Source organism: Pipistrellus hanaki, assembly GCF_964339955.1.
Source record: "Pipistrellus hanaki genome assembly, chromosome: X".
Classification (NCBI taxonomy): domain Eukaryota; kingdom Metazoa; phylum Chordata; class Mammalia; order Chiroptera; family Vespertilionidae; genus Pipistrellus; species Pipistrellus hanaki.
The window spans coordinates 81,301,002-81,328,095 of NC_140524.1; the positions used below are offsets into that span (position 1 = coordinate 81,301,002).

At 36.7% G+C, this 27,094-nt stretch overlaps 1 protein-coding gene across 1 annotated transcript in view; it reads right to left on the reverse strand.

The window, feature by feature from the left end:
- Window positions 1-27,094, reverse strand: part of CFAP47 (cilia and flagella associated protein 47) — a gene marked incomplete at both ends in the record, with an annotated part of 384,890 nt that overhangs the window by 249,613 nt on the left and 108,183 nt on the right. Inside the window, 5 exons of the mRNA XM_084869970.1 lie at window positions 175-297; window positions 5,350-5,450; window positions 17,277-17,489; window positions 21,529-21,724; window positions 26,100-26,259. Of these exons, the coding sequence (XP_084726096.1) occupies window positions 175-297; window positions 5,350-5,450; window positions 17,277-17,489; window positions 21,529-21,724; window positions 26,100-26,259 (793 nt within the window). The remainder of the gene's footprint in view (window positions 1-174; window positions 298-5,349; window positions 5,451-17,276; window positions 17,490-21,528; window positions 21,725-26,099; window positions 26,260-27,094) is intronic.

Consider the following 27,094-nt stretch of genomic DNA (forward strand, 5'->3'; position numbering starts at 1 on the left):
GGAGAGAGCTCCCAAGGCAGATGACCCACTTACTCGTAAAACTAATGACAAATTCATGGTTTTCTTCTTGTATTTCTTATTTCCTGATGAAAACCAATGCTTTAAAACAAATAGTATTAAAGAGATAATGTTACAGAATGGCTCTTAGTGGTACACTATATATTTGCCACATACCGATAAAGAATCTATTTGTAGACTCAGCATCCTCAGATTTACGGGGAGTAGGAGGAGATAATCCATCTTTTTCAAAAAGAAGTGAAGCACGATTTGTAGTCTTCACAGGGCTGGGCTCCTTCTCTGCAAATGACACATTGCATCATAGTAAGCCAAACAAGTGTTGGTAAATTCATTATTGAATTTAATTTCAAATTATTGGACCTAAATATCATAAATTCATATATATGTATTATATATCCACAATCCAAAATAAAAGAAATAAGCTTAAATGTCCATTATACATAAAAGATGTAAGATGTCAAATAAGAAAAAATAACATAAAAGGTAATATAGTTGTCTGAATCAAAAAACTTTGCTTGATAAAAAATTATTATAGTATATCAAAGATTCTGGAGAATAAACAATGCTCAATTTTAGCATAAACTAGGATATGCTAAACATTTAAGTGTTTTTATACCAAAATTTTTGAAATTGTTATATATGGTGCTCAAAAAAAAAATATTAAAAAAGTGTGTCACTAACAAATGTAATCTCTTCCCAGTTATTTTTCTGCAATGAAATCACTGCTCCCTTACCAGCTGACACCATTTGCACAGCCTTCAATATCTATTCCAGTTAGAGTTGCTGTATATATGATAGAGTTTGCCATTATGGTAATCTGAATCCAATTAAAGGCAATTCTAACTAAGAAAAAAGCATTAGATGTGAACTATGGTAGATTATGTATGTATATATGTATGCATGTATCTACCAGTCTGTCCATGCATCCACATGTGTGTATGTATGTCTATAGATACACATATATTCTTAATATAATTCTATCAGAAAAGCATGGCCTGTACAGTTACAAATATCTAATTTGAAAGCTTAACACTATAATTCCTGAGCTGTTAAACCATGAGTATATATTATACAAGTTCTCTGCAACATATGTGTTTTTTTTTAATATATTTTATTGATTTTGTACAGAGAGGAAGGGAGAGAGATAGAGAGTTAGAAACATCGATGAGAGAGAGTCATCGATCAGCTGCCTCTTGCACACCCCCTACTGGGGATATGCCCGCAACCAAGGTACATGCCCTTGACAGGAATCGAACCTGGGTCCCTTCAGTCCCCAAGCCGACGCTCTATCCATTGAGCCAAACCGGTTTCGACTGCAACATATGTTTTTATTCATAAAATAAAACCAAAGGTTCTGAGCTCATGAATCTGTTTTGAGAATTATTTTATGAAGAATAACACATACAGATATGCTAGCATATACTATGTTTCTTTCACTCTTTCAATACAAAGACAGTTTAGAATTTGCAGGAGAACCTTTATCCAGTAAGTGTACATAGCTCCAGAATGCTATACCATTATACACCACAGAAGTGAATCTGAGAGAATTTAAGGATAGAATGAATCATCTTGTATGCATTAGACAGTGTCTTTTCTACTTATCAACTCACTTATAAAACGTTCTTACTTGGGTACAAACCTACATCTGTACCCTTCAAATTAAGTTGGTGATTCATATAATAGTTTTTATTTCGCATATTAGCTCTAACAAGTAAATCATACTGTTTTACTTTTAGATATACATAATATGTTTTAAGATTTCACCTTTACTGAACATAATGTACTCTAGAGCACTGTAGCTACTAAGTGTGAAACCTCTGAGGTCTCACAAATTTGGTTAGTATTCCCTGAGGCAAGTTGCTCAACTTTTTATGAGTTACTTTCCTAAATCTGTAAAGTGAGATTAATAAGAGTATTGAACTCAGAGTTGTTGAAAGAACTAAATGAAATAAATATAAGTCATTTAGGAAAGCACCACATGCCTGGAAAGCACTAAATATATATTATAAATTATTATTATAAATACAGAATATCCCCCAAAATGTATATAAACAATGTCTGCAGATTCTATTACATTTTGAAAATGAAATGTATTTTAATAAACACTGCCTTTATAATTATTCAAAGTGTATATATATTTTTAGGACACCATATATTTATAAAGATACATTAGAAGATTTAAGAATTATGATGTCTTTCTAGAATAATAATTACCCAAATAAATGCAGTATTTTAACCAATATACTTCATACTCAATCATCCTACAAACACAAAGATATTATTTTTCTTTCTTTTAAACATATAGCAGTATTTTGTATAGTAATTCCTCATTATTTTGGGTAGGATATTATTAAAAATATAGAAGAGTAATAAAATAACAAGTTATAATAGCAATAATAATGAAATAATATTTCCAGGTATTTATAGTCTATGAGTCCTCAGAAAAGTATTTTGAAATAAGCACATACTCTTAGTATACTGCTTCTCCCTCACTATGCACATTTTGTTCAATACAGATATTTGAAGATATGAAAATTAAAGATAAATTCATATGTCAAGCCCTGGCCAGTGTGGCTCAGTTGGTTGGGCATGGTTACATGCACCATGAGATTGATGGTTCTATTCCTGGTTAGGGCACATGCCTAGGTTGCAGGCTTGATCTCTGGTATAGGATAATACAGGAGACAGCCAATGTTTTGCTCTCACATAAATGTTTCTCTCTCTTTCTCCCCCTTCCTTTCTCTCTCTCCTAAAGTCAATAAAAATACTGAAAAAAATATGGTAAAATAGTAGGTAGCTCATAAAATAGAATTTCCACCTATGTCTATGACTTTTATCCATTGCTTCTTCTATGGTGTGTTACCTAAAATCTCTACCCAGTATATTAGAAAAATATTTAAAAAAAAAATAACATCAGCCAAGACTGGTTTGGCTCAGTGGATAGAGTGTTGGCTGTGGACTGAAGGGTCCCGGGTTCGATTCCTGTCTAGGGCATGTACCTTGGTTGCGGGCACATCCCCAGTGGGGAGTATGCAGGAGGCAGCTGATTGATGTCCCTCTCTCATCGATATTTCTAACTTTCTATCCCTCTCCCTTTCTCTCTGTAAAAAAATCAACAAAATATATATTTAAAAAAAATTTTAAAAAGTAACATCAGGACTAGGCAGAGAGAGAAAACAGTCAACAACTGCTGCTGAGTAGTGAAGGTACAGCAGTGTAATGGAAGAACTTTCTTCCTCACCTCGGACATTTCCTTTCTATAAAAGGGAGCTGAAGTACTCTAAAAATCTACTTTCCTTTGCTATTTTTTTCTCCCTCCCTCTGAGAAATTGAGTGGTTCATCTGATTGGTAAGTTTGGAAAGACCAAATCAAGCATGAGTGGCCTGAATTCACCCTTTCCCCTTTGGGAATGAGCCAGTTCCCTGAGAGAATATCATCTCCTGTCCTCCCAGTTGTCATCCTGCACACTCGCCCAATGCAGCTAGGAGAGAGGCAGAAGTAAAGAGCAAGAGCAAGCCAGATTAGTTGATTAAGGAAGATCATCAATGGCCTAAGTTAGGAGAGAGTCTTGCCTCTGAGCTTTGTGAGGAAGAGATAATGGGTTCTGATGCATGCATGGCATTTGGAAGTTCAGAGTGTTCCTGCCTGATGGGTCCTTATTTCTTCTGTAAAGTCAGAGAAAAGGTCATTTCCTGTGACTGATGAAGAACAGTATGCTTCATAGGAATGGTAAACATTTGGAAAGGCAAGTGGAGAATATGAGAAAATTTGTTAAAAATACAGAAAAGACCTCATTACTGAAACTTAAGGCCTTGACAAACTATTATACAGAGGGAATTTTTCCCATTCTCCATCCTTTCTTATCCCCTTGGATTTACTCCATCCATCATTCTCTTCTGTGCCTTGTATTTCACATCTCTCCCAGCTCAGCAGTTTCTCTTCGGCAATTGTTTTTATATTTTCTCAACATTTCCCCTGCAGTAACTCCAAGCGAGTCTACTAACCTCTCTCCTTCTCAGTCTGATTCATCTTGCATCCCAACAATTGTTTCCTTTCCTAATCACTGATACTCAAAACCACGGATGGTTACCACTATAACAGAAGAAACGGCTTAGTGGTGTGGCTCTGCCCCTACAGTGCCTACCTTATGTCTCCTATCACACCTCCATGCTTTTGCTATATAGTCCTTTGCCTCAATCTTCCTGTTCAAGATCATTATTTGTGAAGCTCTATACAAATGTTATCTCTTCTATAAAGTCACCCTATACCCCCAACATCTGCATTAACCTCTGTACCACCCTTACATTCCTAATATTTCAATTCACTCATACACTCAGCTCTTAATTCCATCCCATTTATATTAATTTATTTATGTACCCCTCGCTAAATTGTCAACTTTGGGAATTACGAATCACTAACAGCCCTAGCCAGTTTGGCTCAGTGGATAGAGCATTGGTTTGCGGACCAAAGGGTCTCTGGTTTCATTCCGGTCGAGGGCACATAAACTAGGTTGCAGACTCCTCCTCGGGCTGGGCTGTGGTCAGGGCTTATGCAGAAGTGTCACTCTGGTAGTGTCTATCATGTTGATATGTTTTTCTCACATCAATATTTCTCTCTGTCTTTCCCTCTCCCTTCTACTCTCTCTAAAAATCAATGGTGCCCTAGCTGGTTTGACTCAGTGGATACAGTGTTAGCCCGTGGACTGAAAGGTCCCAGGTTTGATTCTGGTCAAGGGCACATGCCCTGGTTGTGATCTCCATCCATAGTGGGGAGCATGCAGGAAGCAGCCGACCAATGATTCTCTCTCATCATTGATGTTTCTATCTCTTTATCTCTCTCCTTTCTTCTCTGAAATCAATAAAAAATATATATTTAAAAATCAATGGAAAAATATCTTCAAGTGAGGGTTAAAAAAGAGAGAGTGAGAGAGAGACTGCCATAGTCAACTCTCAATACTAAATATGGCTCCTGGTAATAGCAGGAGTTTATTAAACATCCGTTAATTTTCATTTTTTTAAAACATGTTTTTATTATTTTTTCTAAGAGAGAGGAAGGGAAAGGGAGAAAGAAAGAGGTAAACTTCAATGTGAGAAACATTGATCATTTGTCTCCCCTATAGATCCCAACCAGGGACCTAACCTGCAACTGGGGTATATGCCCTGGCTGGGAATTGAACTGGTGACCTTTTGGTGTATGGGATGAAGCCAAATCAACTAAGCCACAACAGCCAGGATAATATCTGTTAAAATTTAAAGTCACTTTATTTCTAGATGTTAGCCTTGGATAACAAGAACAAATACAGTGATAGTAAAGAGTCACATACAACTTACCATTTCTTACAGTAATGTTTTCCTCATCAAGATGAAATGCCAAATATGGGTAAGTAGTAAGAATGCAGTTTTCTGCTGTTGCAATAACTGGAAGTGAAAGCCTAAAAATGAAAATATTGTGTTTTGATAAAATAAAATGTTCAGATGCAGTAAATACACTAAAAACTTTAAATATCCTGGATGCCTTTAAGAGTCAAGACATGAATCAGTTATCATTTTTCTTTCCACCTACTTTGCTTTTCTTAACCACCTACCATATCAATTTTAATGGTTTAATTTTTTTATTTTAATTTTTTTACTTTTAAAGCTTCTAACAGAGAAGGTAAAGTTCACTTTCTAGTGTGTTCTTCAACCCAGCCTGTAACTGTTCATGTTCATAATGAGATTCAAGAAATATTAAGAATTGAAGGAGCCTAAGAGTTCATTTACACAACTTCTTATAACATCCCTGATAAATGTATAGTGTCCGATGACACTAGTAGGGAGACACTACCAAGGTGATACTACTCGGAGATGACCCATTCTCTATCCGGAGAGCTGTAGCTGGAGACATTCTGTTTCCAAACAACAAGGAACAAAATCTATCATCTAATCCCCATTACATTTCTTCAAATATTTAAACACAGTGTATCTTTTCTAAGGTTTCTCTTTGTAAGATTGCCAACATTTAGAATGGTCAAGGATTATTTAAACTATAATGCTGCCAAATAGTTCTCAAAGAGTTTTTGTTTTGTGTTTGTCCTACTTTAACTGTGTCTGATAACTGAAACAATACTGCAAAAGTTATTAAACCAGTGGAGAGTACTATTACCTTCTATAACCTGCACTCTATTTTATGAAAGCATTGTGAAAGTACCTTATTATTTTTACCAGTCACAAAACACTCAGGGTATATTAGGCCTAACTTATGTAACAACTGTCTTGTACAACTTATTTTCCATGGAAGAACTATATTTAGTACCTATACCACTGTTACATTGCTTTATTGGTTTAAGTTCTGCATTACAATAGTATAACAAGATAATTTTACACTTGAATCAGTCATGTACACACACACACACACACACACACACACACACACACACACACCGTACACCATATACCTTTCTCCACATCCAAACAGCCATCACTGCCTGAGTCCTATTTGATCATTCTCCACACTACTGAGTTTTAGATATGAACCTACTATATGCTAGAAAAGGTAAAACCAACAGCAATCTAAGTTAGAAAAGAAGTCAAGGAAGAACGTTAATAAAATGCAAATTATATTTTTATAAACCATAATTTTTATATTGAATGCCATGTTGACCACATATAATTCATTAAATAAGGTGTGCAAAGTCTCATCATTCATCTCTCTGGTCATTAGCTGGTGAATAATTACTACTCTAATTACACATCTCTAATTATGTCACTATCAATAGTGAAGATTTAAGAGACTCTTTGCTGTCATCCCAAATCACTTTAGGGATGAAACTCTGTAGCTTCATGTTAACTCTATGTGATAAATGGCCTGGTAATTATAGTATTTTATCATTTTCCAACAGTGTATGAAGAACAGTGATGGCCTTTCAACAATATGTCAAACACCATGAGAAATATTATGATATTATTTATATCTTTCTCATATTAACTGAGGCTCTCCTTCCTGGCTGTGCTATTTAGAGGCAGATCTAACATTCTAAAAGCAGTGCTATTGAACATGGTTTGAATTCACAGTGAGTTGAGCACAGCAAGAAGAAGTGGCAGGGCTGCAGGGTATGGCTTGGAAGCTTGTCTCTTTAGCCTTAATATGCTTTTCTGTTCAAACCTTTCTCCACAAGACAGTTAGAAAATTATAAAAGTACTAGAGGCCCGATGCATGACATTCATGCTTTGGGCAGGAGTGAGGCAGGGGAGAAGCTGGGGGCAGGACAGGGCAGGGAGTTCCCTCAGCCCAGCCTGCGCCCTCTCGCAATCTGGAACCCCTTTAGGGATGTCCTACTGCCAGCTTAGGCCCGCTCCCCACAGAAGGACATCCCCTGAGGGGTCCTTAGCGCTGCCATGGCTTCTGGGTGAGTGGTGCTCTCCTGTGGAAGTGCATTGACCACCATGGAGAAGCTTCTGCATTGAGCATCTGTCCCCAGTGGTCAGTGTATGTCATAGCAACCAGTCATTCCACTGCTCTGTCTATTTATATATTAGCTTTTCATTATATAGGATATGTTGGAAAAACTGGCAGTGGATATGAAGAGTTGCAGAAGAGCTTATAGCTGACACTACTTTGGAATAATGATCTAGATTTCTATTTACAGGACTGAATAAAGTGATAAATGAGAGAAAAAAGTATCGGGTCAGCCCTTTAAAAGTGCTTTTTATTGTTAAAAACCCATCATCCCCACCATCACTAGCAAAAACAAGTGCTTATGGCCATCCACATGGTATTTAAATAAAGACTTACAAATAATAGAATAACTTGGATGACTGTGTTTGTTTGAGGGGAATTTATTACATAAAACAAACACCCTTGATGAAGCTTTCCAAAGAAGCTAATCCACACCTATTCACAATGTTTCTCAATTCAGTAATCGCTAGCAAAATAATCCACATGTAACTTTAAATATAAAATGTTAAATTGGCCGAAGCCGGTTTGGCTCAGTGATAGAGCGTCGGTCTGTGGACTGAAAGGTCCCAGGTTCCGGTCAAGGGCATGTACCTTGGTTGCGGGCACATCCCCGGAAGGGGGTATGCAAGAGGCAGCTGGTCGATGTTTCTCTCTCATTGACGTTTCTAGCTCTCTATCTCTCTCCCTTTCTCTCTGTTAAAAATCAATAAAATATATTTAAAAAATAATAAAATGTTAAATTGAAATGTTTATTTAAATTCTGAATGTTTACTAAAGCTAGCACTTTTACAGCAGTTTGGTCAATCAATGGAATTTAATCTACTGCTGTAATGTATATTTATAACAATCCAGGGCATCCATGATGTGGACAGACAAGAATGTCTCCATCACAAGTGCAGACATTGAATGTCATTTTGTTAATCAGCAATAAAGTTACAGATTTTTATTTATTTCTAATAAATCAAAATAGATTGAAAACATTCCTTATGATACTGTGATTCTCACCCATTTGTTTTTCAATATTCTTTCTTGAGTGGAGGGAAAGGTAATACAGTTATAGCTGCTTTTGTGGGCCTTGCAATAACCCATAATATGTTATCTGCAGTCCATAAAGACACAGTTATTTATGAGCATTAATAATTCTGGCAAATATGTGGCTATTAACCAATTTAGTGACCTTTAAAAGAGTTTAGGCTTGATCGAAATGTGCATAAATCCATGGACATATGTTTCACATGTGAATGTATTTCATTGATTTGTATCACTGCAAAGTAAGGTAAGGGCAGGGAATTCTTCCTTAGACACATGAGAAATCAATAGATAATCAAGTCTAGAAATATACGTCCATTGCACATTATTTTATACATCTATCAATTCTCTTTACAAAAAAAAATCTCATTTTTAGTCTGCCTAACAACCTGGAAATAATTCTATAATCAATGTAAACCATTTTTTAAAACTCAAAATCTCTCTTCAGAGGCTCTTTCATAGTAGGGTTTCCAGGGAGGAATTGCAGCAGCCAACTGCGTTGGCATACAACTTTAGGAGCTCGGTGAGAACCAGCCTTCAGGCAGATGCCTGAAGAGATTGGGAATGAAGAGAAGAAAAAGAAGAAAAAGCCCTAGCTGGATTGGCTCACTGAAAGAGCATCAGCCTGTGGAGTGAACAGTCCCAGGTTCCCTTACAGTCAGGGGCACATGCTCAGGTTGCGGGCTCGATCCCCGGTAGGGGGCATTCAAGAGGCAGCCAATCAATGATTCTCACCTCTGATGTTTCTATCCCTTTCTCTTCCTCTGAATTCAATCAAAATACTGTATATTTTTTTAAAAAGAAAAAGGAGGAGCCGAAACCGGTTGGCTCAGTGGTAGAGCGTCGGTCTGCGGACTGAAAGGTCCCGGGTTCGATTCCGGTCAAGGGCATGTACCTAGGTTGTGGGCACATCCCCGGTAGGGGGTGTGCAAGAGGCAGCTGGTCGATGTTTCTCTCTCATCGACGTTTCTAGCTCTCTCTCTCTCTCCCTTCCTCCTTTCTGTGAAATATCAATAAAATATATTTTTAAAAAAAGAAAAAGAAAAGAAAAAGGAGGAAAAGAGAGAAATCATGTCATTTTCTTTTTTCGTAACCTGGTGCTCAAAGCACTGATTTTAATAATCTTAGAAGAAATTGTAAATATTATCTTGGAATTCCCTTTCTGTGCTTTTGCAGTTTCTATACAAATTTTAAATACCCCCATTTTGCTACAAGTAAATGATGAACAAATCACAATTATTAGTATTATTTTGTATATAGTTAATTATGATTCATGGGTATCTTATGTTTGGTTAAATATACATAAACATTCTACTTTAGGAAAGATGGTGCTACAATCCTGTGACTTGGTTTAAAAGATCTACCATGAAAATAATGTTCTTCATAGAATGAAGGTATCTTTACAGCCTTCCATGGGGCTGGGTAAGGAATAAGGAACAGATACTTATATCAGAACAAAGCATGGCACCTTAAGAATTCTACTCCCCCCATCACTACCGATTATACCTACACATACAATACCAAGAAAGGTAGAAAAATACATCATGTTATGCAAAACCAAGCCCCGCAAAATACAACAAATGTTTTGGGGCAATATTCTAACACTGCCTTCAGTTATGTTCTACTAGATGATTATTAAAATACTCTTGAGATTTCTCTTTCAGTGGCCACAATGTTAAAATTCTAGATGGCTCATTTGCAGCAGGTCTATGCTAAGAATGGTCTCCAAAAGATGAACAAGTCCTAAATACCGCTATAAATTTGGAATTATACTTTACAATGCAGACTTCTTAACTGGATTAAGTAAGATAACTTATTAGTAAACTAAACCAAACCTATTCTAAAAGAAAGTTGGGTATACAGTCCAAGGATTCTCACAGCAACAATTTTCTTTCTTCTTTCTTAATATATATATATATATATATATATATATATATATATATATATATATATATATATATTTCAGAGAGGAAGAGAGAGGGAGAGACAGAAACATCAATGATGAGAGAATCATTAATTGGCTGCCACCTGCACACCCCACACTGGGTATGAAGCCCACAACCTGGGCATGTGCCTTTGACCATAATCAAATCCAGGACCTTTCAGTCCACAGGCTGATTCTCTATCTACTGAGTCAAACCAGCTAGGACATTTTTCTAGTAGTTATGTTATTTCCTGCCAAATATTTAACAGTGTCCCACTGTTTAATCTACTCCCTTCTGATGGTATTTCCCTTATTCAGTCTTTTTAGGTCCAGTATTTCACAAACTTTACTGGACACCTCAATCACCTGGAGATAGTTTTAAAATTCAGATGCTATGGATTCCTTAGATCAGAACTAGGACTAGAAATTCTGCCTTTTAAATATGCTCGAAGTCTGTGCCCAAGCTAGCAACCTCAGCATTGAATGGGAATTTGTTAGATTCGCAAAAAGTGCAGGTCCTACCCAAGTTTTACTAATCTAGGAACACTGGAGTTGTAGCTTAGAATCTATTGTAACCAGCCCTCCAGGGGAGTCCTCTGCAGGGGAAAATTCAAGCACCACTGTTCTAGAGCCAGGGTTCTCAACTCTGCATTCCCATTTGAATCAAACAAGGAGCTTTTTTAAATTTGCAATGCCTACTTCAGTCACCCTATAGGCAAATTATATTCTAGTCTGTGGAATGGACTGAGGCATGTGTATGTTTTAACACTCCCAGGTAATTTCGGTATCCAGCCACAAGAACCATAGCTCTGAAGAGAAAGCAGCTAATAATTGAATAGCACCCCATATCTATTTGATAATTGAGTCATTTGGATTTCTTTCATTTCGTTCAAATTTTAATTTTCAATTACTCGTGTTAACTCTCTTATAAAACAGCAGATTTTTTTCATTTGCTATAAAGTTATTCAAATTAAATTTGAGCACTAAAAACCTAGATAAGATATAACCAGTTTAGCCGAGACTGGTTTGGCTCAATGGATAGAGCGTCGGCTTGGGGACTGAAGGGTCCCGGGTTCGATTCCAGTCAAGGGCATGTACCTTGGTTGTGGGCATATCCCCAGTAGGGGGTGTGCAAGAGGCAGCTGATCGATGACTCTCTCTCATCAATGTTTCTAACTCTGTATCTCTCTCCCTTTCCTCTCTGTATAAAATCAATAAAATATATTTTTTTTTAAAAAAAGATATAACCAGTTTTGAGTACAATGGATATGTGTTAAATACTTATGAACTAAAAAAAAAAAAAAAGTATGGAGGATCTCAGAGCTTTGGAATCCCACATTCCTAATTATGCACTTTCAATTTTGTTTGCGGCTTAACAGAGGCACTGCTAACTCAAGCTAACCTTCTGATAACCTTAAACATGCAGTTGAAATCAGCTCATTGAAAAATATTAAACTGTCTTTGGTATTCTTAGGATTTCTATGAAATAAACCAACGAAAGCCATAACTTTCATTTTTTGCAAGGTCTAGGTAAAGTACTGGTCAGATAGTGAACATAAAGCAAGAACAAGTGGCAAGACTTCATTCTAATAATTACAAGTTCCTTCAAGATATAATATTTTAATCTCTTCAACCTACAGTGAAAACCATGATACAAAATAGGGGATTACAATACTCTGACAACTCTTAATCAGTAGATCCATGTCAAACAAGGAATCTTCATTAATGTGTGTAATTTCCACCTAATATTCATATGTAAACATAAAAACAAATATCAACTCTGAAACACAACTTAAATGATTTGGAGATTATCAAAAACAATCACTCCCTCATGACAATAGAATTCCTGCCCCTACAATGTGACCTCATATACCAAAAAGTAAAAATAAAAAAAGTCAGAAAGAAAAAAGCTTAATTGAATGAAGCCATAAAAACATAATTTAACCTAGAGTAGAGGCGTTTCATAAAGCAGCAATGAGCGGAATTATATTTTACTATTGTATTTCTTGACTCCCTCAAAAACTATTTTTCATATCATTTCAACTATTTTATAAACAAACACAAAAATCCCTCATAAGCCATACATGTTTAAATTAAGATATATTTTGTTTCAATAATAAGCACATTTCTTAAATTTTTGTAGGAAAAGAAAAATTTTAATTCTTATAAAAATATGCGTTTTCCACTTTGAAATTTTATTGATGTGAAATGTATAATTTCAAAAAAGTACGTTAGCAGCTGCTTTGTTACTGGATTTCAATTTAATACATTGATTTTAAGCTTTTTGCAAACACTATTAATTTAAAATATCTAAAAGAGTTGTATGATATCGTATAAGTACTTATTTATAATCAATTTATTTTTAAGTAAAAATCATCTTCTGTAGGTTTGACTGGCAGTAGTTTTAACACAGGCTCTTTTAGTGAAACTATAAACATTCATTTCTTTATTCTGTATCCATGAAGATAATTTATGAGTTTTTGTCTCATCGATAAACTAATATATTTATAAAAATAAATAACCCATTTTTTTGGGGGGGTAGACTTCAATTACTACCATTACTATATGTCAAACATGGAATCTTCATCAATGTGTGTGTGCATATGTATGAGTGTGTGAAAGACAGACAGACATGCAAAGGAGCAGAAAAGAAAAATATATCATTTCTTTTTCTTATTCTTTGGAAAGTTTGTATATGACATGTGACAGTGTTACTCTCAAAAAAGTACAGTTACAGTAAATTTTTCCAAATGATTGTAAACAATCTAAATAATGTTAAAATAAGGTGACTAAGAGCCTAGTCTTTGGAAATGAAACTTCAGTTCAATTTTCTGGCTCCTCAACATCTGAGTGAAGCTAGACAAACTGTATCATACTATGGGCCTTAAATTCCTCTTCTGTAAAACAGAGATGAAGATCTAAAAACATCCACCTTCCAGGCTGCTTCGTGGATTCCACTAGGGCTGAGGACATGACTTGTGTTAAATAATAGCTGTTTATCTCCTGCTTCTTGTATTTATCCAAGCTTTCATTTCCATAATCAATCCTAGTTCAACCCCTATGCCTCGCTCATGGACACCAAAGCAAAGCATGCAAGACTGTCATCACCTCCTACTGCTGCCCTTTCAATATCATCTCTCAGTACTGCACTGCCAGTAACCAGCAAACCCAAAATACCAAAATTATCTTGCAAAAAATGAAACTGCTTCATCCTCCAGACCTAGTTGTTTGTTTGTTTGTTTTTACCACTTGGCTCTGCCCATATCAATAACCTTCTTCAGATTTAAGGGAAATTTGAAATCATAAGCAGGATGTGCAAACAGCAAGCTGAGGACACATGAGTGTGGAGCGGACCATTATCAATGGTAGCAGATACATTAACAGGTACAATAGTGACTATAGTTTATAGTTTGTGCCAGTTCAACTAATCTAAATATGACAAAGTCTAAAGAAGGAAACAAAATTAAAACCCAAGCATCTTAATCCCCAAGGGAGCTGCAGTATGAAATGGTCATATATAAGAAAAAGCAAGCTACATAAAAAAAACTCCTAATATATCAATGGAGAAAAAAATAATACAATCATAGGAGGGGACTTTAATACACCACTGACATCACTGGATAAATCCTCTAGGCAAAAAAATCATCAAAGAAACAGCAATCCTAAATGACACACTAAATCAGATGGACTTAATTGACATCTTCAGAACATTTTACCCCAAAGCAACGGAACATACGTTCTTCTCAAGAGCACATGGGACATTTTAAAAAATAGACCACATATTGGGTCACAATAAAAGATTCCCCAAATTCAAGAAGATTGAAATCATATCAAGCATCTTCTCAGATCACAATGGCATAATATTAGAAATAAATTACAATAAAAATAGCCCCCCAAAATTCAAACACTTTGAACTGAATAGCATGCTATTAAATAATAATTGAGTTACCAATGAGATCAAAGAAGAAATTAAAAACATCCTTGAAACTAATGACAATAAAAACACAACAATCCAAAATCTATGGTACATAATGAAAGCATTCCTGAGAGGGAAGTTTATAGCGACCATTACAGGCCTACCTCAAAAAAACAAGAAAAAATGATAATAAATCATCTAACTCTACAACTCAAAGAATTAGAAAGAGGGCAACAAGAAAAGCCCCAAGTGAGCAGAGGGAAGGAGATAATAAAGACCAGAGCAGAAATAAATGGCATAGAGACCATAAATAAAAAATACATAAGATCAATGAAACCAAGAGTTGGTTCTTTGAAAGGATAAACAAAATTGATGAACCTCTAGTCAGGCTCACCAAGAAGCACAGAAATAGGACCCAAATGAACAAAATCAGAAATGAAAGAGGTGAAGTAACAACAAACCCCATAGAAATACAAAAGGTTGTTAAAAATACTATGGACAACTTTATTTCAACAAACTAGACAACCTGGAGGAAATGGACATATTTCTAGAAAAATACAACCTTCCAAAACTCAATCAGGGAGAATCTAAACACCTCAATAAGCTGATAACTATGGAAGAAATTGAAACAATCATCAAAAAGCATCCAGCAACAAAAGCCAAAGGCCAGATGGCTTCACAGGGGAGTTAAACCAAGCATTCAAGGAAGAACTAAAACCTATACTCCTCAGATTATTCAAAAAATTCAAGAGGAAGGAACACTTCCAAGCTCAAGCCTTATATGACAAACCTACAGCCAACATCATACTCAATGGGCAAATACTAAAACCATTTCCACTAAGAACAGGAACACGACAGGAATGCTCACTTTCACCACTCCTATTCAACATAGTACTGAAAGTACTAGCCATTGCAATTAGACAAGAAGAAGAAATAAAAAGGAATCCAAATTGGAAAAGAAGTAAAACTCTCCTTATTTGCAGATGACCTGATACTGTACATAGAAAACTCTAAAGACTCCATCAAAAAATTATTAGACTTAATAAGTGAATTCGGCAATGTAGTAGGATACAAAATTAATGCCAAGAAATCTATGGCATTTCTTTACACCAATAATGAACTTACAGAAAGAGAGAATAAAAACCAATCCCATTTACCATCACAACAAAAAATTTTTAAGCATAAAAATATCTATGATGTTAACACCTTCTGCAAATTTGACATATGAAGTTTTTAAGCTTGCTGTCAATACAACAAAATAGCATACATATCAAATTGCATATATATCAATATATGTGTAACTCCATCTATTAAAAAAAATCCGCATGTTTAACTGGTACACCTAGTATATAGATAATAGTAATATTATATATTACTAGAGGCCAGACTCATGAAATTCATGCAAGAGTAGGCCTTCCTTTTCCCAGCTGCTGGCACCAGCTGCCCTCTGGCACTTGGGACCCAGGCTTCCCTCACAGCCCTGGCTTTGTCCAGAGGTTGTCTGGAAGGACATCTGGTCTAATTAGCATAATACCCTTTTATTAGTATAGATATACTGTATACTGTATACTATACATGAGCCATATACTATCTATACTAATAAAAGGGTAATATGCTAATTAGACTGGGTAACCGGCCATCTTCCGGATGTCCAATTTCCTTCCAGACAAAGCCACAGTGGTGGGGGCTGAGGCAGAGGCGGTTAGGGGCAATCAGACAATCAGGCTGGAAGGAGAAGTTGCAGGCCGGGGTGAGCACCCCCATGCACAAATTTCATAAACTGGGCCCCTAGTCCTATATAATAAAAGCCCAATATGCTAAGTTTCCAAATGTTGGTTCAACAGTTCGAGCAGTTGCTATTATGTGCACTGACCACCAGGGGGCAGAAACTCTGACTGGTAGGTTAGCTTGCTACTGGGGTCCAGCCAATTGGGACTGGGAGAGACAGGCCGGCCATGCTCTAGAGCCCTTCCGCAGTCTCTCCCTGGCCCAGATCATGCACCAGTGGGGTCTCTCAGCCTGGCCTACACCCTCTTGCAATCTGGGATCCCTTGGGGATGTTAGACAGTCAGGTTTGGCCTGATCCCTGCAGGACAGGCTGAGGGATCCCACTGGTGCACAAATATGTGCACTGGGCCAGTTTCAGCCCCATCCCCACAGGCCAGGCCAAGGGGCCCCATCAGGGCATGAATCTGTGTACCAGGCCTATAGTATATGTTACATAGTATACTAATAACATATATTATAATATAGTAATAATCCCACTAAAAGTTACAAAAGTACCACATAGAATAAGAATATTGACATAAATCTTTAGTATACAATTTTCTCTAATGCTTCACACAACAAACATTTTTAACAAATTTTACTGCTGTACACCTTAGCCTTTTTTCACTGGTAAATGAAATCACCTCAGGGTATAATGTAAAAGGGGGATTTAGGCTTCTTAAAGGTTAAGAAATTAAAAGGTATTCTACCAAGTTGTATTTGACTTTTTCTGAGCCTGTTAAAGCAGCAATCAACATTTTAGAAACTCATTATACTGATATGTCTTTCTCTCATTTAATACTTATTTAACATTTGCTTTGTGTCAATTCCTGTCCAATTACTCAATAAGTATTAACTCAACAAATTTTTCATGATTAAGGATGAGATTGGTTATCCCCATTTTATAGATGAGGAAACTAAGAACCGTAGAAGACTAGGTAACGTCACCAAAATTAACAGAGCCAGGATTCAAACTCACACAGCCTAGTTGCATACATTACACTGGTAACCACTATTATGATGAGTCTCATGAGAGCAATGCTGCATTTGGAACTTTTAAAATATTCTTATGTCCAAAATCATTATTTTAGATGTCTCTCCTTTATCGTTTTACAATAGTGTAAAATAGTATAACCCTTTACTTATTTACTGTCAGAAACAAAAGAATCTAATATTAAATATTGTACCTGCAATTTCTGTCATCACAGAAAAGAACAGTAGTGACAATTGTCAGAGGTTTAGATGATATGAAGCTAAAGCGGCAGATGAGCTCAGTGTTAACTCCATCAAGAGAGGCTTCAATGACTGTGCCTTTTGGAAAACTCACAGTAAGAGGGTCAGTATCACCATCAATACCAAGAAGGCTTGCTGAGGGAATCACAACCTTTATACTTGATTCTCTGTTTGAAATTGAAAAACAAAAAAAATTAGCTCAGTGCACTCAAGAAATTGGCTTTATATATGTTTTCCTCTGTTTTAGGATTATTAGAGAAATTAAAACAAGTATTTATGATAATATGCACACTTATCCTATCTAATAAAAGAGTAATATGTAAATTGACCATACCTCCTCTATACCCAAAAGCCATGCCCACCAGCCAATGAAGAGCAAATATGCAAATAAACCCAACCAAGATGGCTGCAGCCACAGAGAGCAGGAGGGAGGCTTGGGTTTCCCCGGCAATGAAGGAGGCCAAGCTTTCCACCTGCCCTTACTGGCCTAGGCCTCCACTCAAGGCTACAAAGTTTCAAAGATAGAAGATAAATAAATCCAAACAGAAATGGTGGCAGAAAGAGCAGGAAGCTAGAAAGAGCAGGAAGCTCTGGTTGCCCCCGGCAAAGAAAGAAGCCAAGCTTCTGAAGCCCTAGCCTGCCTTGGCCTCTCCTCCAGGCTTCAAAGTTTCAATTATAGAAGATACATAAATCCTAACAGAAATGGCTGCCCCCACAGAGCAAGCAGGCGGCTTGGCTCCATTCTAGGCTACAAAGTTTCAATTGTAGAAGATAAATAAATCCCAGATACCAGAGCCTCCACTTGGGTCGCCGGGGGCGTGGCCAGCCTGTAAACAACTACAGGCACCTCACCTAGGCCACCCCACACGCCAAGGGAACCCCCACCCTGATCTAGGACACCCTTCAGGGCAAACCAGCTGGCCCCCACCCTTGCACCAGGCCTCTATCCTATCTAATAAAAGAGTAATATGCAAATTGGCCATCACTCCAACACACAAGATGGCTGTCCATGTGGTCAAAGAACCTGCCCCCATGTGGACACAAGATGGCCACCACAAGATGGCCAGCAGGGGAGGGCAGTTGGGAGGGACCAGGCCTGCAATGAAGGGCAGTTGGGGATAATCAAGCCTGCAGGGCAGTTAGGGGTGACCAGACTTGCAAGGGATAGCAGTTAGGGGCAAACAGGCTAGCTAGGGAGCAGTTAGACATCAATCAGGCTGGCAGGGGAGTGGTTAGGGAGTGATCAGGCTGGCAGGCAGAAGTGGTTAGGGGAAATCAGGAAGGCAGGCAGGCAGGTGAACAGTTGGGAGCCAGAAGTACTGGATTGTGAGAGGGCTGTCCAACTGCCAGTTTAGGCCCAATCCTACTGGTATCTGGTCTAAACAGGCAGTCGGACATCCCTCAAGGGGTCCCAGATTGGAGAGGGTGTAGTCTGGGTTGAGGTACAGTCCCCTCTCTGTGCACAAATTTTGTGCACCAGGCCTCTAGTTAAAGATATTTTGTATAATCTTTAATTTTCTGGTCATAATATGATGTATAATGTTATTTTAATAAAGAACCACATAAGATGATCAAAAGTTCCTTTTGTCCTCTAAAGATTAAAAAGAGGGTTAAAACACCTGATTAAATACAATGTGTTTTTCACCACAGCCAGGATGTAAGTAGTATTGCCCTTAAATATATCCTGACAAAAATTTACCAAAAATTACTTTAATATCTAGAGCTTTATCACATGTAGACTAAATATTAAAAGGTTAATATACACACATAATGTATTTTTAAATATGGACACTCTTAAGCACTATACACATGTGTAATGAATATTTTTAAATCATTACTAAAAATGTCACTTAATGTTCACATATTTCACTATATACCTCTAAATTATTCAGCCAATCTAAAATGTTTGTAATTTTGAATAACATAGTATGTAGTATTCACTTTTAAATCTAATTAATACTTGATAACTTTTGGTGATCTATACTATTTAACCATATTATTTTGCTTTATTTTATTATATGTATAGACTCCTATAGCAAATAACAAGTGTTAACAAATGGGAACCATATTTATAATGTTTTAATTAGAATGAAGATTATTCAGATAATTAACTTGCAAAAGTAAAGAAAGATCTCAACTTGACAAGGTTAAACCGATATGGTTAATTGCATAAAACATATAAAGTATTTTATAAATCAGGCTGGGATCATATTCTGTCACTAATTATCTAAGTGTCACTGACTGGATAAGTCATTAATGCTATTGATTTTATTGTACCATATTTTTCAAGAATCAACTTTTGATTTGAGATCATTTTTAAATTGATATATTTATACATTAATTTCAAAGGTGAAAAACTAAAATATTAATTCATATATTAGATAAAAATTTTTTAAATAAATAATGCATTTTAGCACAAAATCATTTAAGCCACTTCTATTTCTTATTTGAGCAACAGAGGTTAGTTTCTACCTATAAAGTAGGGTCTTGGAAGAATAGCAAATCCTAAAATTCTCAAGTTAAAGTTTAACTATACTCTCTCACGAAATGACATTTAGACCAAGCTCCATGGCATAAGTAAGCACTCATTATATCTTGCAGGCCAAGCTGAGAAACTATAAGTTGTCTTATGCTTTCCAACTTGAATAATTTTCAGTTATTATCAACCATTACATCTCTCATCACTGATGCTCTATCTCTCTCTCCCTCTTCCTTCCTCTCTGAAATAAATGGAAAAATATATTTTTTAAAAAAGAGCTGAGAGTGATCCCAGCCAACTGCCAGTAAGAAAATGGTGTCTTAGTACTACACCTACAATTATAAATTTTGCCAACAACCAGGGAGCTTGGAAGAGAACTTAGCCTCAGATGAAGACTGCTGCCCATCCCATGGTTTCTGTTTATTGAGACCATGAATGCCGGAAGCCGATCATTGTTTTAATAATAGAGAGCTGTGGACAGGGAATTCAGACGGTGGGTCAACCTTAATTGCTCTAAAGCAGTGTTTCCCAACCTTCTCTCATGATGAGAATCACCTGGTGGAGTTGTTAAAACACAGATTCCTGAATCCCAACTAAGAAGTGCTAAACCAGAATTTTTGGGAACATATAGGTAAAATTGTATACTTAACTAGTGCTCTAAGACAGATTTTATATACAGAGCACTAAGTTAGGTATGCAATTTTACCTATATGTTCTCAAAAATTCTAGTTTAGCACTTCTTAGTTGGGATTCAGGAATCTGTGTTTTAACAACTCCACCAGGTGATTCTCATCATGAGAGAAGGTTGGGAAACACTGCAAAGGGTCAAAGCTAATTACTAGATATTGGTAGTTGAAGAAGCCCCCACCTGTTACTCCTAAATTCACTGATTGGCATTTATTGGAATTTCCTGCCTAGGGCATATGGGTGTATCCTATAATTTTAATCTTAATAAAAGGGATGGAAAAGCCAGAGCGGGTAGTAGTCCTCTCACTAGAGATGGACTACCGCCTGGCTCCCATTTCCCAAATTAAATCTTTTCAAAGTCTCTTTTTCATTCGTTTTCAGCCTTCTCCAAAACCTGAACCTTAAACCAGAACCCTAAATCATGCAGGACGTGAAAGGGGCTCCCACACATGAGCAGTGGACACAGTTAAACTGACCTGGACTCCTGACCCAAAGAAATTCTGAGATAACAAATTCAGGTTTTAAGGCACTAAGTCTGTGTAAATTTGTCACACAGCAATAGAAAACTAATGCCTGGAGTTTTAAAGCTTGTTTCTTACACCATAGAGACATAACAGTAATTCTTACAAAAAGTTAAATGAGCCGAAACCGGTTTGGCTCAATGGTAGAGCCTCGGTCTGCGGACTGAAAGGTCCCAGATTAGATTCCAGTCAAGGGCATGTACCTTGGTTGCGGGCACATCCCCAGTAGGGGGTGTGCAAGAGGCAGCTGGTGGATGTTTCTCTCTCATCGACGTTTCTGGCTCTCTGTCCCTCTCCCTTCCTCTCTGTAAGAAATCAATAAAATATATTTAAAAAAAAAAGTTAAATGACTAACTGTGAGGTAACTAAGTAGCCTTTTTTTGTAATTTAATTTAAATATACAATTAAATATTTTAATAGTTCCAACTTCAGAAACAAGTTAGACATTGTCATGACTCATAACAAATACAAACAAAAAGCACACAAAGAAAGTATGGTAAATTCACATTAAGCATTTACCTGTAATAACTTTGAGGTAAAATGTTGACATCCATCACACTTGCTACATTCAAAGGAACAGGGGTAAAATACATGAATGCACGGTCAAGCGATAACTTGGGCAATTTTAGCTCTCCAGTCAGATGTAACATTTGGTAGCAAACTGGACTGTTATTTAAACGTACAGGTACATAAGCTGTGTATTTTACAGGATGAGCTAATGAAAAAATAAATAAATATTTTAGATTAGTTCACACACCAAAAAAACCCCCCACATTTAAGTAGTTTAAACCTTACTAAATATTAAAATGTACTATGAAGGTACAGCTCAATTAAGCAGAATTGATTATCCAGAAACTGGATTTCTCCTGCCAAGGAACTTAAGACATGTAATGAGGAACTGTTGAAATAAAATTTTTTCAAAGTGAACTCTGTCTAAAAATAGACCAAGTTTCCTTAAAGTAGATTTTTATTATTATGGGAAAACACATATACCTGAGAAAACAGTGCAACAGGACTTCTTTTTTTCACTTCCTGTTTTCTATGCCTTAATAGGAGCTACCCATCCCTTTAGTACATGCATTATGAAAATGAGGTCAGATAATTGCTATAAGGATTTCAGGGGACTACTGGGAAATGGATGTGCTGAGATGAAAGGAATGTGCTTTCTCACAGATTTTAAGTTTATGAAAGGCTGCCAGGGTCAACTGCCTAATTTCACCTGGTAGGAAAACAGGAAATTCCCATGTTAGCAGCTCACTATGAGGAAAGGCAATCTGTATTGGAGAAAAGGGATCAGCATAGAAGGCTGCAGGTTAGTCCTGGAGGACAAGTTCCATCACAGCAAGTTGCCAATGCCCTTTAGACCTAAATTCCCAAATATAGGCCTCAAAGTATTAGTGTAAGCAGCTACCCTGTTTCCCCGAAAATAAGACAGTGTCTTATATTAATTTTTGCTCCCAAAGATGCGCTAGGTCTTATTTTCAGAGGATGTCTTATTTTTCCATGAAGAAGAATACGGTACACATTTATTGTTAAATGAAAATAAAGGAAATTTATTACCTGTATACGGTACGGTAGTACGGTAGTTGTCAACACAAACCAGACAAACTGTGAATCCTACAGTATCAAGAATTTACTCATTTATTCAAAGACAATCATGTCATCATCTTCTGGAACATCATCATAACAATCCAATTCCTGAATTTCCTGGTGAATTTCTTGTGACTGCATTTCTTTCAGAATCAGTGGACCAAATCTCTCATATTTAGCCTGGGGGGGGGGCTTATTTTCGGGGGATGTCTTATATTTCACTCAGAAGGAAACCTGTAAGTAGGTCTTATTTTCGGAGGATGTCTTATTTTGGGGGAAACACGGTAGTTAGATATTAATGAAAGAGAAGGGAGCAGATATCTAATTAAGCAAGATTAACTAGGAAGCTAGAGTTTCCTAGTTTACCCCAGGGGATTGTAGCATTACCCTGCCAAGGGGATTAACATTTTGTTCCCCTAAGTGGGCAGGAAGAACTGACTTTCCAATCTCCCCAGAGGACAATGGCCCATACGCAGGTTGCCACGTGGAAGGAGAACAAGTAAAGGGGAAATTCCTTTGCTGAGGGTTGCACAGTAGAGACCAAGATGGCACAGGGGAGAGCCCAGCATAAGCCCACAAATAGCCAGGAAAGAGACTGTTTAGTTTGAAAGAAAGCCTGCTCTTTCCAAACCTGGAGATAATAAAATCAAAACTTAACAAAGACCTGAGTTTTGTTTGTTTGCCCATTCGTCCATACACTCTCTCCACAGCAGCTGTGCAGGCTTAGCAGCCACACTGAGCCCAGGTGCAGCACAGGCTGTGACCCAAATGCAGACTAGGGGTGGATGTGCAGATGGGGAAAATGAGACACAGAGAAGTTCTGCATCTCTGGGGCCTCATCCTCATGGGCTTGGTGAGGACAAGAGCATGTTTGTGGCCCAAGAAGCAGGAGTTATTCCATAGTGAGACAGAGCTGAGCCATCTGATTGTGGATGAGACACTAGGCACCTGGGGGGCAGTCTTGTATTTTTTCCCAATAAATCTTACCACTATACCTCATCCTTCTATGCATGGATCCCTGAAATGCTTTTCTTGTTACTCTGTGTAAGAAATGGCATCATCATGAGGAAAATGTGATCTGGTCAGTATGATTTCAATATATAATCTTAGAATTCAAGCACTGAACACCAAAGTGACCTGGCTGGGATCGGGTATCATTAAGGGTATCACCAGGGCAGAGAATAAGAGTGTTCTGGATGATACAAACCAGTTTTCAAAAGTGACATCATTGTGAACCATAAGCAAAAGCAATGGATTCACTGAACTGATCACACCCACTAGTTTTCAATGTACTGGATGCTTTTATGTGTTCAAATAAGCCCTTTACATATTCAAATAGTCTGGAGTCCTTGGAAAGTGGGAAGTGGCCGAAGAGGGTAGGGAATAGGGACTTCCTATTAATAATGACAAATGGCCGAAACTGGTTTGGCTCAGTGGATAGAGCGTTGGTCTGTGGACTGAAAGGTCCCAGGTTCGATTCCGGTCAAGGGCCTGTACCTTGGTTGCGGGCACATCCCCGGTGGGGGGGTGTGAGCAGGAGGCAGCTGATCGATGTTTCTAGCTCTCTGTCCCTATCTCTTCCTCTCTGTAAAAAAATCAATTTCCCAGTCCTTTGCAGGCTTGTGCTTGACCTTCCTACTAACCAATCAATTTCCTAGATCACCTGGGGTTTTGTGTCCCTTATCTATTCCAATCCTTTTCCCAGGTTAAGCACATTCAGTCTATGTTTGCTATCTTGGCTATTACTGCACATGCCTCATAGTAGAAGAAACTCCCCATGTGCTATCTTGGTTTCTATTGGGCAGGTGCTCAACACAGGAATTTCACCTTATGGTCTTTTGGTTTACAATATTTATTCTAAATTTAAAAGACAAAGATGGAAAATTAAGAGATATATCAGCAAAAGGTAGAAAAAGGAAGACAAAATGGCAATGTAGCACATAAAGATCATTTATACAAGTAGCATTTTGTAGAAAAAAGTCATTATTTTAAAATGCCTGTACTTATTTGTGAAAGGTATAATAGACAACCTTTTCATAACATCTAAATATACAAAGCAAAACTTTTGGAATCAAATTTCAAACTAACTGCCATTATAATAACACATTCAGAGAGATTACAGTAACAATTATAATACAATTATAATTTAATGTAATGTCATTGTAATGTAGTAACATTGTAGTAACAGATTTAGGAGGAGGATAGAGAAAAATAAGGGGAAGAGAAAGACAAAAGATAAATATTGTAAAAAGACAAATTTATTAATTACCATGATTTTATATTATAAACTATTTTGTTAGGAAACAATGTAGAATAATATTTGAAAAACTTCCAGATCTAACCATGGAAGTTTGGTACAGAAGTGCCAGATCAAATATAAATATATTCCATTTATACCGTGATAGTTAAAGGAATGGAAAAAAGCTCATTAGCAATAATGATGCATATAAAATGAGATTTTTATTTTATTGATTTTTTCAGAGAAGGGAGAAGGATGGAGAGTTAGAAACATCAATGAATGAAAATCATGGATCAGCTGCCTCTTGCACGCCCCCTACTGGGGGTTGAGCCTGCTATCAAGGTACATGTCCTTGACCAGAATCAAAACTGTGACCCTTCAGTCTGTGGCCGACAATTCAGTCAGGGCAAAAATAAAACTTTACTATGAATATAATAGAATCAGGGACAAAGAAAGGGAGTGGGTTGATTATTATCAGGGGGAAAAGGGTGAGGGAGATGCAGGAAGAGACTGGACTAAAATCATACACCTATGAATGAGGAAAATGAGGGCAGAGGGTGGGGTGGAAACAAGGTGGAAGGGAGATATGGGGGGGGAGGAGAAACAATTGTAATAATCTGAGCAATAAAGATTTATTAAAAATTAAAAAAAAACTTTACTGAAAAAAAAAGCTATTCTCTGAAGTGAAAAAGTCAATTACGTGCCTTTTCTCAGAAACTGGGGGGAAAAAAAAAACACAAAAAAACAAAACAAAACTAAGGTTTATTTTAAACAATAACTATGTAAGAACTGCCACGAATTTTGTAATAGATATTTAATGAGAGAAAATTTGTCAGACCAATTATAAAAAGATACAAAACTTATGTAACTTAAAAAAACCACACCAGAAAGAAAGTGGAAATATAAATGGAGATGCTGGCCAGCTTCCTCAAAAACAAGCAATTTATGAGTACTAGCCAGATGATGCAATGCCTTTTCTGACATAGCCTTGGAAGGCCCACACCATCACATCCATACTATCCCATGGGTTATATATCAGCTTTATTTGATGGGAAAGAGGATTACAATGGCAGGAATACCAGAAGGTGAGGACCTTTGGCAGCGATTTTTTTTTTTAGTATGCTTACTATAAAATTCTACTAAGAAACTTCTTAAAACAATTTTTAAAACACATAACAAATAAGTTAAACTTTTGCATACATGATAAAACAATATGTGAAAATAAACTGAAATATCAACAAGTATAGGAAAAATTACTTACTTGGACAAAACCTTAAGTAAACTTTATACTCTTCATTTGGTTGTAGAATCCCATTTAGTAAATTAAACTCGAATATGCCATCTTTGAAAAGTTTCTCTGCATTAGAAATATCGAAACACCACTCCACTTTTTTTTTTGAGAAATTGTGTAAGATAATATACTGTTAACACATAAAACATAAAAGAAGCAATTTATAAAAATTATAATATGCAATAACAAATTTAGTTGGTATTACCATGCAAACTTGATTGGCCTATGCACAAAGTCAAGCCATCCATATAATAAAAGGCTAATATGCAAATTGTTCCTATGGGTGGGAGTTTGATCAGGAGTTAGACATGAGCTGACCACCAGGGGGTGTCAGCAGCAGGCAACCAAGGAAAGGGAGGCCCTGGCAGGCAGCAGCCAATAGGGACCCTACCAAGCACAAATTTCGTGCACTGGCCCTCTAGTTAAAAGTTATAATCATAGATACAATGTTTTAAAAGGGTTGTTAGGTAAACAAACGGTATCCAAATGTGTTTATAGCTTATTAACAACTATGAAAAGTACACAAAGGATAGAGACTAAGTTAAACCTAAACTATCAAAATAGTGCTGCTAACTAACAAGGATGCAGAGTAACAAAAACCTTCATTCATGATATGAGAATACAAAATGGAGCAGCCCCTTTGGAGGACAGTTTGAGTTTCTTGTAATGTTAAGCATGGACCTACCCTATGACTCAGTGATCCCACTCTTATTTACTTATGTGAACAGAAAATTTATGTTCACACAAAAATCTGTACACACATGAATATATATAAAACACATACATGTGTAAATGTATATTTATACACATTCCCATGTTCATGGACAACCATTAAAGTGGTCCATAAAAAAAAATGGTAATGATAATTGATTTTGGAGAGGAGAATGGAATGGCTGGAGGATAGCATAGGAGAGAAATATACTTTCTATTGTATAATTATATATTTTAAAATGTTGTGCCATATG